This window comes from Polypterus senegalus, chromosome 6, assembly GCF_016835505.1.
Source record: "Polypterus senegalus isolate Bchr_013 chromosome 6, ASM1683550v1, whole genome shotgun sequence".
Lineage (NCBI taxonomy): Eukaryota > Metazoa > Chordata > Cladistia > Polypteriformes > Polypteridae > Polypterus > Polypterus senegalus.
The window spans coordinates 66,099,014-66,113,512 of NC_053159.1; the positions used below are offsets into that span (position 1 = coordinate 66,099,014).

General features: G+C 37.4%; 1 protein-coding gene across 10 annotated transcripts in view; it reads right to left on the minus strand.

The window, feature by feature from the left end:
* Positions 1 to 14,499, minus strand: part of LOC120531118 (calmodulin-binding transcription activator 1-like) — a 202,265-nt gene that overhangs the window by 24,904 nt on the left and 162,862 nt on the right. For all 10 annotated transcript variants that reach the window (XM_039756226.1, XM_039756225.1, XM_039756224.1 and 7 more), the window contains 2 exons: positions 3,216 to 3,352; positions 47 to 243 (listed from right to left, as the gene is read on the minus strand). In XM_039756226.1, coding sequence (XP_039612160.1) covers positions 47 to 243; positions 3,216 to 3,352 — 334 coding nt within the window. The remainder of the gene's footprint in view (positions 1 to 46; positions 244 to 3,215; positions 3,353 to 14,499) is intronic.

Sequence of the window (14,499 nt, forward strand, 5' to 3'; positions counted from 1 at the left end):
CTTAAACGTAAAGCTTTAAGGTACGAAGGGTGAATCTCTTCCTTACCGCCATTTGATGAGGGTCTGGATCAAAGTGGCATAGCCCTGAGCAGCCGCCAGGTGAAGCAGAGTCATACCACGGAAGGTTTTGGAGTGGATGAGGTGTTTGGATTTGGCCCAGCAAGCTCTGCCCATCATCTTTTCACAAACCACTACTACTCGACTTTCAAAGGAGCTGCCAGCCTGACCAGGACCAGTAACACACTGATCAGAAACAAACAACATTAATCAGGTTAAAATGTGTACTGCCTCTGTCCATGACAATGCAAACATAACCAAAGCCATATATCATATACATATTGTAGGATGAAATGCAATTTGGAATTAGAGAACAAACAACCAGGAACAAGGAAGGGGAAAAAAAGGCAAACTGGGAAATCTAAACAAGCATTCAAAAGTTTGTTACCATTTCTGAACTTTAAATGTTTACTGTAGAATACTGATGCATATAAAAATTATACATAAAATGTATGTGTACGCACAAGCAGAGAAGATGCTGTAAAAAAAAAAGGAAAGGTTTATGGAGTTGCTACTCAGGCATACTGTACAGTACATCATTTCAGTTTATTGTTATACGGCAGTCTTCACCTAGTGCAAGGCTCATAGTGCTTAAAAAATGTACGAATACTGCAACAGTAAAATATGAAACTGTTTTTATGCAATTACAAGCACAGAGACAATACCCAATGAATAAACAATAATACAGATATTAGCATGCTATTGTTTACATTTTAACTAAGGTTAAAATCTTACATTCCAAATAACAAAATATATGGCTATAGCACAAATTAACTTTAATACAATTACTTAAACACACCAGAATACAAAGAAATATACTGCAATGGATTCTGCAGCTCTCATTTTAATATCTAATTCCAACACAGCTAAAAGCACAAAAAGTAATCAAGAAGGTGTTTCTGCATGTAAGCATTTTCCGATATAAATGATAGCTTTGATATCCTGTTTTTTATTCATTACCCACTTATATGGCTAAGATCACAGTACTCAGCTTGTATAGCACCCTGTGCTACCATCGCATACTTCCAACAATGAGCTATGTGCTGTCATTTTAAGTTGTCTGAAACAACATGACATTGACTGTGATTGATTTCTGCCACTATTCCTCACACAGGATTAAGAAGAAGGTAATGTCTTGACATCTTTATAGACAATAAATCAGCCTACAATGACATATACTGAACGAGCCTAGCTGTTGAAAATGATTTTTCTTCTGACATATGTGCAACCTTCTAAATGTAAATAAAAAGTTTTCACAACATTGCCTTACAAGTGATTTGTCATCAATGCATTCTGCTTCTACTTAATTCTGTAAACACTTATCGCACACTTTACATAGGATACATCATGTGAAAAGGTATTGGAACGCCACGCAAAGTTCATTAAGAAACATACCTGGCTAAAGGTATTGGTATGGCTCTGCACAACAACAGAAAATATGTCAAAATAAGCCAATTTAGGGAAAAAAGCATTTAAAAATCAAGAATAAGCCATTTAGTTGGTGCTTTTACTTAACAGGCAGTGCAAGTAACTTACTGACTCTAGGATTAGCTTACTGACTATAACTGTCAGTTTAACAATATGAAATGAAATAAATCAAAGCCCTGATTATAAGATTAATTTACGAAACAGTTTATGTTAATCAGCTCACATTTAAGAGGTCATCTCAGCACCCCAGCAACAATGCCTTATAATAATATACAAGATGCCAATCAAGTTTAAAGTCTAATGGCCAATATCCAACTCTTAAGTTGTAAACATATTAATAATGGAATTTTTCTTAGTGACAAAAATCCTTCATGTGAATCCAGAGGATTACTCCTTATTGCTTTGCAATCACATTCAATTCATAAACATTCTAGGATATAAAATAATTAAGAAAAAAAAAATTAAAGACTCCTCAAAATACAGTGGAGTCTAGCAATAAATATATTGCTTTTTTTATGAGATATGTAGTTCTTCTCTTACAGGCTAGATGTTCTATCACTTTTATTGTTAATAGACTTAATATTAAAAATTCTGAATTCAACAGTAACTAAAGTATTTCTCAGAGCACAAGGTAACATTAGATTTTTTTTTTGTCACAGCTTCTAAATTTGGTCATATTCAATCAGTTATTATTCAATTCTATATATAATAGTTCTGTTCAGCTGTTACTGCCTTGACGTTTAATTTGATAAACATCTAATATGATAATATTTAAAGTGTACTTTTATTTGTGATTCTATGAAACCTTTGATATAAACATAGGGTATCAACTTACATTTAAATGTGTACAATAATTAAAGCATAGAACGAGTACTTCAAACAAAGATGTGATCATCTTATAAGGATGGTTACTACCCAAGATTCATCCAGCATGATCCACTAACAGGAGTCGGTAGAAGTGTGAGGATCATGAACCTGATGTTGTTCAGTTCCAGATTTGTGCCACTCTCTGTGCATAGGGACATCAATGTTTCCAAGAGTGCCAATCTTCTAAGTAAGTTTACACTTGACAAACAAAATGAATGCAACAGTCCAGACAAACAATTCTAATGTTAGCTTAATAATTAAAGTTTCATAATAAAAATAGAACATACCTCAAAAAAAGGAATACTAAAATTCATACCTGGGTTTTGGCATGAGATGGTTACTGGAGGCAAAGTATTTAGTGATCTGGGCAAGGTGTACTAATGAGCTTAATGTAATAATCATAAAAATGGATTGTTCATTATCTTAATTCTTTTTGGTTTATTTTTTTCCCCCACTGGATTTCTTATTGTCATGGAACTGAAGAATTATTATTAATATTAATAATTCAGATTCTGATATTCTCACCGTGATAATGCTCCAATCATAATATTTTTCTGAAATATATAAAATATTTCAATAGCTAATACACTATTTCAGATAATACTGTGGTTATGTTAGAATATACAGGTACCATACATTTTTCTGTCATCATCACTAAAGTAAATAGCGACTCAATGCTTAAGCTACCCAATTTACAAAGCACTCTAAATCATTTCAATTCATGTACATCACTTATTATGAAGTAAAAATTACACCTTTTTAACATCCACAGAGAGCAAAATTTGAAAACCCTAAATTTATCTCTAATTTTAGTAACTTTAAAGCAATTTGCAATCTAATACTACATACTGAAAAACCCATACCTGAGCCTGACTGGTGTTTCCTGACCCTCCTACACTTCCTTCACCTCCTGAAACTTGCTGGTGTGGGTTGGTCATTTCAGCCATCCTCCTCTCCATTTGCTCCAGCCGCTCTAGTATTGACATCCTGAACTGGTTATCTGAAAAAAAAAAAAACAAGTAGATTACTTCATGCTTTAACCAGCCAGGTTAAATAAAATGTAAAGAAATGCTTCCCACATTATGTAGTTTTTGACGATTAGAGACTATTGGTGTCAGCTTTGTAAATGCAATGATGCAGACTAGTGGTACTCCAACTCGGTCCTAGGGATCCCTGTGGTTGCAGGTTTTCCTTCCAGCCAGTTTCAAAATAAGCAAATGACTTTACACCTTATTGAATTCGTTGTTTAGTTAGACGTTTTTCTTCTCTTACTCAGCATCCCAATAAAAAATTAAGAGAAGCAGAATAGGCAACAGGGCAAATGACTGAATGTTGAATGATGATAACAGGATAAATAAAACACTAAATAACATGAAAGTAACACATATACAGTACTTGCTTACTACATTCCAATAACATATAGTAAGGCCAGTTTTAATTTTTGTTGTCAACAAGTTCATCATTCAGTGTTGTCTGACCTGGGGTCTAATTTGTTCATTGTTAATTTTCTATATTAAAATACAATTAAGAGAACATATCCCACAGAAAAAGAATTAACAGTAAAACAATACAGTTAAAAACTGAAAACTATGGCAAAAAATACAAGTATTTCTTAGTTTCTTATGAATGTAAATGTCAAACAACTGTTCCTCTATAAACACAGAATAAGAGAAGAAAAACACAAGTGTCTTGCATGCACATCAGCAGATCATCCTCCAAGTTCTTCTCAGTTATGTGGTTCCAGCCCAGACTATGAGGGGGTGCCATTGCTAACGGTCTTGTCTTCTTCTTCTGCCACAGTTCAGAGAAACCACCCAGTGAGGGCAACTGATTCTGCTCCTTCTGGTCCCTGGGCCATAAGAGCACAACCACCCAAAAGGAGGTGTCCCTTCTTACCCAAGTGACTAGAGAAGTAGCTCCTTTATCACGTAAAGACAGGCAAGACATGGCTTGTTCCAGCCATGATAATTTGGTACAATAGTTTTTGTTTCATTTTCATGCCACTAAGCATTTCTTTTTGTTCAAACCTTTAAAGTAAATGGGGAGGGACAGAGTTGGTGCCCCAAAATTTATTTCCTGGAGTGCCTGTTATTCCCTAGGATGACCACACAAACTAATTAAACAATGTGTTCAATTAGAGGTAAAATTATTTACTGAAAATGGTTGAAACAAAAACCAGCAGAAATAGGGGACCAAAAGTCTGAAATTGGAAACAACTGATCTGTCAATGCTGTAACATTTATTTTCATGTTCATATGAAAATTTTAAACAATACTATGTACTCAATCAATTCATTTTAAATACAGTTTGAATGTCTTATCAATCTTGTAAAATTACTTGCCAATTAGTGGTGGTAGAATGTAAAACAAATGAGCAATACCTACTGTAGCATATAGGTTCTTTCTACCTATTGGGTTTTATTGAGAAAAACTGGCCAGAGAAGGACAGTTTTATGACTTAATTGCATCCGTTCTTTCTTAAAATTAAAGAAAATGCAAAGCGACCTGGGGATAGGCTGTGCCTAAGTTATTCATTGGTGAATGATCCAGGAGGTGTGTCCCTGAGCTGTAAAGCTACAATAATAAGCTTGCAAAGGCTTGCTCTCTCTCTGCCATTTTTCATCCTGAAGAAAGCAGAGCAGATGTTCACCTGTACAGAACTAAGAAGAAATGAGCTAACAAGAAAGAAACAAGTTTATATACCACCTTGAACTATACCTCTAGCACTATCGGGAATTTTTGGTTTGTAACTAACACTCATTGTAAGCTGCTTCCTTATATTTTGAACATGTTATCAATGATACATAAAATAAATACAGTATGTAACTTAAATACTGTATGTTCTTTTCATCCATCCATTATCCAACCTGTTATATCCTAACTACAGGGTCACGGGGGTCTGCTGGAGCCAATCCCAGCCAACACAGGGCGCAAGGCAGGAAACAAACCCCAGGCAGGGTGCCAGCCCACCGCAGAAATATGTTCTTTTACACTAATTGCCTGAGGTTATACATTTAAAAGGGAAGGTGTGGAAGTGCTGAACTACTATACCCGAGAGTGTGGTAAATATATGGGATTCAAGGCATTTTGTTAAGGTCTACACAATAAACAATATAAAGGGTCACCATAAAACATTCCCATATCCCAGGATAAATGGTAGAATGTGCAAAAGTGTCCTGTAATGGACTACTCCCCTGTCCACTTCTGGTTACTGTCTCATGCCTGATATTGTCGAGAATAGGGCTGCAACTAATGATTATTTTGGAAGTCAACTAATCGTTCAATTTTTTTCAGATTAGTCACATTTATTTCATGACTAGGCTGACTATTTTGATGCCTGCGACCTGTGGTTGCACATCCTGTTCTGGGCTCCAGCGCATGTCTTACCTCATCTGCTCACGTCTGTCCACCTGTGAATGTCACCCTGATGTCTCTGCATTAACATGATTATAATTAATAATAATCAAAGTAAAATAACAACCAGTGAAACATATGAATTTGAAAATAATCAGATGTTTTTATATTAGTGTGACCATCACAATAAAAAAGAAATACATTAAACAATACAAACTAAAGTGCACATAGTCTTTAAACAAAAAAAGTACATTTAACTTAACCAAAAATGGCCACTGGTGTGTCTTAAAGTCTAAAAGTTTAAATAAAGCTTTAATTCAAATAAAATAAAACAATAATGTAGAGTTTATAAAAGATTCAGTTCATATATTCCTGATTGCAGTGCAGGAATGTGAGCATTTCGACGTGCTCTGGTGTGAGGCTGGCTCTCTCCTCTGAGACAATGTTCCCAGTTGCTGAGAGGAGACGCTCAGAGGGAGTAGAGGTAGCAGGAATACACAAGAATGATTTTGCAGACAGAGGAAGATATTTTAATCATTACACTCTGAAGGAAAAGTGTTTTAGCTTATCACATCATGTACTATATTATGCCAAAATAAAAAATAAAGGACTAAAATATGTAACAAGGTAATTACTGCCAGTACACCGGACCCAAGTATATTCGGAAAAGTACACTTGTTGAATGCCGCAGCTGGCTAAAGTTGTTTCTCGCCGGAGCTGATCAGTCAGTGCCGTATATTCGTTGAGAAGCCAGCTCACGAGCACTGCCGGTGTTCTAACGAAACATCCTGCCCATTGAAATGATCTACTCACTGATACTACGCATGCGCAGATGCATTTATTACAGTTTACTGCATAGGTATTTACCGTCAACATTTTATAAGTTGTATATTTTGCATGTGTGACTTTTAATCTTGTACAGGCCATTGTATCCATGCACGAGTAATGACCGTCTTGTGAAATCTTTGCATCCAGGCTGTGTCTCTTTCGGGCATTAAATGATGCATAAAGAATAAATTGAGAAAAGTTAACATTTCCATAAATTTGAAATTTCTAAATACAACATGTTAAATGATGACATGGTATAACGTTATAATAAACGGATATAATAGATATATCTGTCGAAATAAACTACGGTAGGATACTTCGACAAAGTTGGACAAATAGTCAGAACAGCGGCCTTGGCAGAACTGCAGCAACACTGTCTCTGGGATTCAGCTGCTGCACTAGACGAGGCTGCAATCATCAGCATTTACGTCTGTGTGTTTGCATGCAGCCAGTTCAAGCACAGTTGGCTCGGTAATATACTGAATTTCATCAATGACTTCAGTTGCATATTGATCATATAGAGAAAAGACAAGCAAAATGACACCTTTAATTGGCTAACTAAAAAGATTACAATATGCAAAGCTTTCAAGGCAATTCAGGCGCCTTCTTCAGGCAAGATGTAATGTATATTGAATATATAGTAATAGATTGTTGCAGTAGTTTTTTTTAATAGTTTTTACAGTTCATTTGCAGTGTGTAAAATGATAAGTGTTGCAGTAATTGTGAAGCTCTTTGCATAAAAAAAAATGTGTTCCGCTACAATTTCACATTTTCTTTGTGAATTGTGATGTTTACTTAAAAAGTGCAGCTAAAACGTATTTGGCGTCCACGGGTGCATTAACCCTCAAGTATGTGTCGGTTTAAGGGTTAACTATCATTGTCGAAACCTTGATATACACATTATAGTACAAACATCAACGTTAACACGCGACACTAACTTTACTTACTAAAACTTACGGTGGCATCACAGCTCCAGGATGCTTGCGTTGGTAGGACTATGTGCGTCTTGACAAATAATAACAAACGATACTGCCCCCAGACGTTCATGTAGTGCATTGCAGCTACAAAAACCAACATGGTTCTTTGTGACTGGAGCCTCTATTGAAGGTTCTGTTTATGACGCGTCGACAATTTTTTGTAGTCGATGTCATCGACTAATCGTTGCAGCCCTAGTCGAGAAAGGCTCCAATCTAGGGTTGTCAAACTTGAATAAGATGCGAAGTATTGATATTCAATACCATTTTCAAAACCCAATATATCATGTAATGCAAAAATTTATTGAAACAAATTGCAAATCTCTATGCATTAAAACCTTTGCATCAATTATAGCAAATAAATTCTAGTCACTAAATGCAAATTCTATTAGTGCAATCTTTTGTAAAACATAAAAGTAAAGCTCTGTAAACAAAAAAAAAGTTTAAATCCCATGAACAGTGGGTTAATGCTTATTGAGGGAACTGCAACATAACAGGGTGGTTAAAGCAGAAAAAAAAATCATCAAATCATAATCACTGCTGTACTGAATAGTGCTTTTTGTGATACAGCTCAAAGGAAAATGCACCAAGCTGCTGCATTCATGCAGACCCAATCCATGAAGCATCTCTAATGGCCCGCCAACTCCAATCACATTTAACTTCAGTCACCATCCCACGATTCAGTTTCTACTGTAATACACTAAGTATATGAGCACACAGAGGAGTAAAACACCACTTGTTATGCAACTGAGCACTAAATACGATTTTAAAATTGCACGTAATAAAAAAAGAATAATAAAGTAACACAATATTGCAGCGCATTTCGCAGCAAGGATTTAAAAATAAAATGAAGCGACCTAGCTCTAGTGCTAAAGAGTGTTGCCTCTGAATGAACAGTGAAGAGTAAATGTGAACAAAAGGAAAAAATAACTCCAAACCCCTAAAAGATGTGCTAAAAGATAAACTGACAATACGGCAGGCGGCAGTGGTCCTCTTGTCACGTCCTTGTTTGGCCACCCAGAGGGGTGCTTGGGAGTTGGAGTGCGGTAGTGCAACCCTGTCAGGGTCCCTGGGTGCCAGTAGAGGGCACTAATGTGAAAGGCTTTCCATATTACCCAGAAGTGCTTCTAAGAGGACACACTGTAACACCAGAAGCATCCCCAGGTCTGGCTTGTAAAGGAGCCTGCCGTCTCACATTGGGGAGTCGGGAGGCAGCGGGCAACACTCTTGTAAGAAGGAGGGAGGAAGAAATTGATTGTGTCTGATCTTTGCAAGGGTGCTTTGATTTAATAAATATAATTTTTTAAAACACAGAATCCTTTTAATAGAGCCCAATACAGCACAGCAAAACAAATGTTTTTCTTCTCCTTTCTCCTCGACTCCTCCCAGGCAAGTGTTGTCCAACTCGACTCCCAACTCCGGGCTGAGACTGACCAGCTTTTTGTGTTTTTTTTTAATTTATGACTCGGAAAAATGTCTGGTGCTAGGTCATAGCTTGTTGGAAGAACTTCCAGGTTGACAGAAATTCCCTTAAAGTAAGAACTATGAATACCAACAGCTCCGCCTGGTGGCCCCCACAGAACCCAGCAGGGCTGCCCCATATTACTATAGATCCAAGTATTCCCTGCAGGTGTCTGTGGTGGAATCCCAACCCAAGGATACTGCCATCTGGTGTAATGGGGAAGAAAATATTCAGCAGTGTTCACCTCCCCTGGACTTTCCATATTGGCCTTCCGGCAGGGTAAGGTTCTTTGTTCAATTCCCAGTTGGGATGCCATATAACGGACATGTACCTCAGAGCAGTATTGGGCTTTCAATGATTTCTAGAAATTTTCTTTTTCTATGATACAAAACTGTAGATATGAAAGAAATTGCATTTAATAGGGGGAAAATATTAATCCCCAAGTATCTGACTGACTATAAACATGCTGGTGAGAATACTATCAGATGTGGCACTGCAGTTGAACAGGATTAAAGCTGATTTATGCTAATGATTTCATAACTAATGATTTGTTTAATTTCTTTTTTAAAAAAAAAGCATATCATCTGCACATTCAGAGATAGCAGGAAAAGAGAATCATTTGGATCTACACACATGGCCAACAGCTTATGAGAAATATAATGCTAACAACTGAACTATACATGATTGCCATGAGCTCATGGCATGGAGGGTGGACACACACATACTGTACCACAACAAAAGGACATAAAAAGTGACAAGAGAACAAGTTATAAGAGTAATACCAACAGATTCTTCCAAGCTACTCAATGTATTACGCTGACAGATAACAAGAAGAAAAAATCAGTACAGATGTTTCTGCTTTAATGTCTGAACTTGAGATAAAATGTTTACATTTAATTTTATTTAGTTTTACTTTTAGCAGTATTAACATTCCCTAACAGTTGTATTTACCACTTCAGTTACCATACTTCCATCAATGTATTCAATTTTATCTTACATAACAAAAACAACATGTTTAGTTCCACTTCTTCACTTTTAAACATTTATATTCATGGTAGATTTTCCCATGTTAGGCAAGTTGAGTATTTAATCTGTTATGGGCCATTTCTACTCCTGTGATGAACATTTTGTTTTTATCTTTATCATATAGTGCTTTGTTTGGTCTTTGCCCTGTTGGGAAATCCCAATTGCCAATGCCACAATTCCTTACTACAAGTCCTCCTTCTTAGTACTTAACATTACCCATTGCTTGTATTTCTATGAGGTAACTTCTTTTGACATTTTCAGGCTATAAAAAAAACACCTTTGTAGTTATTTTTTTGACCACCAGATAACTGTCCATTTGTCTTCCTTTTTTGCACAACTCCCTTTACATTCCAGTCTCCTAAAACACATTTACTCTTTCCCTACATTCATCCCTGGAGCAGTAATTCCTTTGCTAGTTTTCTCAACAATATGAAACTCTATTTGGCAAATCTTCTCTTACCACATTCCATGCTAAATCCTCCTGTTTATTTGTTAAGTCCAAAATTTCTTCAAGAAAACAAAACTTAGCTTTCATGAATAATTATTTCCCTGTAAATGTAACTAATTGTTCCCATCTTCCCAGCAATTCTAGACACTGGACATCCCATGCATACATTCTCAGCATGTCATAACTCAAACCATAATGTCCTAGCTCCTTGAAGGCAGCTGGATTACTTAAAGCAGGTTTTTAGAATTTCAGTGTTCTTAGTACTCTATTAAATTGTTATTGTATGATATCTTTTCTCTTTTTGTGCTCCATCTATTGCTATACTGTACATACAGCAGTAGCTTTTGATTTCATAAAGACAAGCGAGGGAGTTTAAGAAAACTCATGACCTTTTTTTCCAGTTCACTCCTTAAACTGTCTTCCAGTTTTGTTCTAACCACTCTGATTTTACCTGAATTGGTGTTATCACTTTCACACTCTCTCATACTGGTCACTGGAACTTCAACATGGCACCTCATGGCCTCTGAGGATCTGAAAAAAACGAATTGTTGCTCTACATAAAGATGGCCTAGGCTATAAGAAGATTCCCAACACCCTGAAACTGAGCTGCAGCACGGTGGCCAAGACCATACAGCAGTTTAACAGGACAGGTTCCACTCAGAACAGGCCTCGCCATGGTCGACCAAAGAAGTTGAGTACACGTGCTCAGCGTCATATCCAGAGGTTGTCTTTTGAAAACAGATGTATGCTGCGGAGGTTGAAGGGGTGGGGGGTCAGCCTGTCAGTGCTCAGACCATACGCTGCACACTGCATCAAACTGGCCTGCATGGCTGTCATCCCAGAAGGAAGCATCTTCTAAAGATGATGAACAAGAAAGCCAGCAAACAGTTTGCTGAAGACAAGCAGATTAAGGACATGGATTACTGGCACCCAGGTGTGGAGTACAAAGACAAATGTTTCTTGCCTACAGTCAAGCATGGTGGTGGGAGTGTCATGGTTTGGGGCAGCATGAGTGCTGCCGGCACTGGGGAGCTACAGTTCATTGAGAGAACAATGAATGCTAACATGTACTGTGACATACTGAAGCAGAGCATGATCTCCTCCCTTCGGAAACTGGGCAGCAGAGCAGCATTCCAATATGATAATGACCTCGGACACACTTCCAAGACGACCACTGCCTTGCTAAAGAAACTGAGGGTAAAGGTGCTGGACTGGCCAAGCATGTCTCCAGACCTAAACCCTATTGAGCAGCTGTGGGGCATCCTCAAACGGAAGGTGAAGGAGCACAAGGTCTCTAACATCCACCAGCTCTGTGATGTCGTCATGGAGGAGTGGAAGAGGATTCCACTGGCAACCTGTGAAGCTCTAGTGAACTCCATGCCCAACAGAGTTAAGGCAGTGTTGGAAAATAATGGTGGCCACACAAAATATTGACACTGGTCACAAATTGGACATTTTCACTTAGGGGTGTACTCACTTTTGTTGCCAGCAGTTTAGACATTAATGGTTGTGTGTTGAGTTATTTTGAGGAGACAGCAAATTTACACTGTTATACAAGATGTACACTGACTACTTTACATTGTATTAAAGTGTCATATCTTCAGTGTTGTCCCATGAAAAGATAATAAAATATTTTAAAAATGTGAGGGGTGTACTCACTTTTGTGAGATACTGTATACAGTATATATGTATAAAGTGGCCTGTAGGGAGTGTAGCAGAGCCTCAAACACCAAAAACAACTAGACCACACACAAGTTCCAGGTTCAAATAGGCTTGTTTGATTAAGCACAATATCTCTGAACAGGCTTCTTCCACAATTAACAAAATACAATTCTTTCTCTTTTCTTCCTCCCTCCAAACCTCTCCGTGTGAATGTTGCCGTACTCCTCTCACTACTGTCTCCAAAGGAGAGGTGGGAAAGCCTCTGTAATGTTGAACCCAGGAGCATTTGCAGTGCCATAACAGTGAACCAGCACTTCCAGATCACTCGGAACCACTGTACAGTATAGGGGTCTTCTTCCTACAGTATTCCCTGGTGGCCCCCAAAGAACTCAATAGGGCTTCCAACCTGAACAACAAATCCCAGGCAGCCCTGTGGGTGTTTAAACTGAAACGAGACCAGATATGCACTACAACCTATCATACTGGGGAAGGACTCTTCATGGCAGGGAGCTTCCCCAGGCCATCTACACTATTTTCTCTTCCCGACTGCAAAATGGAGTAGGACCCAACCTGGCTGGGATATGCATCCACCTTGTGCTGTCCTTCTACAAGGGCCACGCAGCCAGGTAATGGACAATCCTCCATCCCAGTCAGGACATTAGTACATCCATTGATGCTATGAGGATATGCAGTAAACAAATGTCATTCCAGCATCGGGCACAAAGTGGGATATAATTATGAAAGGAACAAAACCATTGTAAAGCATACTTGTTCTCTTTCTTCAGGAGTTAACAATTAACCTGAGATACAAATCTAGATTGCCCAGGGAAAACCCACAAGAACATAAGGAGAGAATTTAAATACCACACTGACAGTGAGAGTGAAAAGGAGAGAAACAAACTCAAGTTATTTTGTCATACTGCCTGGAGCCCAAATGCATCTCCCACAAAAGCTGAAAGAGCAACCATTCCATAACCTTCAAATCTAGCTCACCCACACAAAATAAAAGAGAAACAGGTATGCCAAATCCTGCCAGAATCATAGTGCCCAAATTGAGTGGCACTCTTAATTCACATAACTAATGAGAGTTTGAACCATCCAGTGTACTGCTCAAAACCATAACACAACCCAATACTGCACCAAGTGATCTCATGGCTACTGAATGATCACAAATACTGATATTCTAGGACATCATCCTGGGTGTCATCTTACGCTAAAGGAAAACTTCTACTTGTAGATTCTAAAAAATTGCTTATTAAATCATTTATAATGGTCAACAATTTTCCATAATACTTAATGCATCTGTTCAAGTACAGGCTTTAAGTCATGTTCAAAAATATTCACATTTAATAAAAAAAAAAATTGCCTAGTTCTTAAAATGGTCATCTCAGACCTCCATACCCAAGAGGTTCCGTGAAAATGAAAAAAAAAAAAAACCATGTCACTGCCACTTGTGCTATCAATTCTTTAAAGGTTAATTTAATAAACGGTCTTACTTCTATACTTGGGCCATGTGTTCTAGTTTCTAAGGTATGGCAATGTACACAACAAAGCTGCTGGTTTAGACTCTACCTATGTACAGTATATGTAACAGTGAAATAATTTAGAACACCATATTTGTTTGGTCAAAAAGAAGAATGCCATCTCCAACCTTGATGATGTATGTGGTTATGTTAAGAGATAGATCATAAGAAACATTAACTAGTAGATGTAAGAAATTTTACATTTTTGTCCTTTCCGATTTCACTCCCTAAACCACCATCACCAAATGCATTAACCTAAAAGTAGCAGCTGTCAAACTAATCACATAATTAACACTGGTGGGCAGACAATTTAAAATTATAAAAATTATTCTGATCATGTTTTAGGTTTGCGCCCACGGTAATTGCCATCTGTAAAGGAAGAACAGGACACGATAATTTAGGCTAAAATGTTGTTTTGATAAATGAGGGGTGAAAATTAAACTTAGAAACTCTAAAATACACAAAGTTTAAGAAGGGAATAAATACAACACAGTAACTGCAGCTGGTGTGCACTGCCAGACCACAGTAATTAATGTATTCACTTGTCCCTTGCATAAGTAGAGAATTGACCAAAGTACTTATTCATATAGTAAGCTATAGATGACACAACCTTTCAGATATATGGACAGATGCAAAAAGTGCAGAATGAGGTGGGTGGTGGCACAGCAATTGTGGTGTGTAAACAACCAACTTGCCCATCATGAGAGGCAAACAAGTAGAAAGTAAATGGACACCTGTCTAAAACTCAGATGTACAGAGCTGCCTTTGCTAGTGAGTGTTTAGCATTATATAAAAACTAAGAAATTATAGAACAGAGTACCTGTATTTTTACTGAGGTGCCCTAGGATAAAGACTAAACATACAATTATTT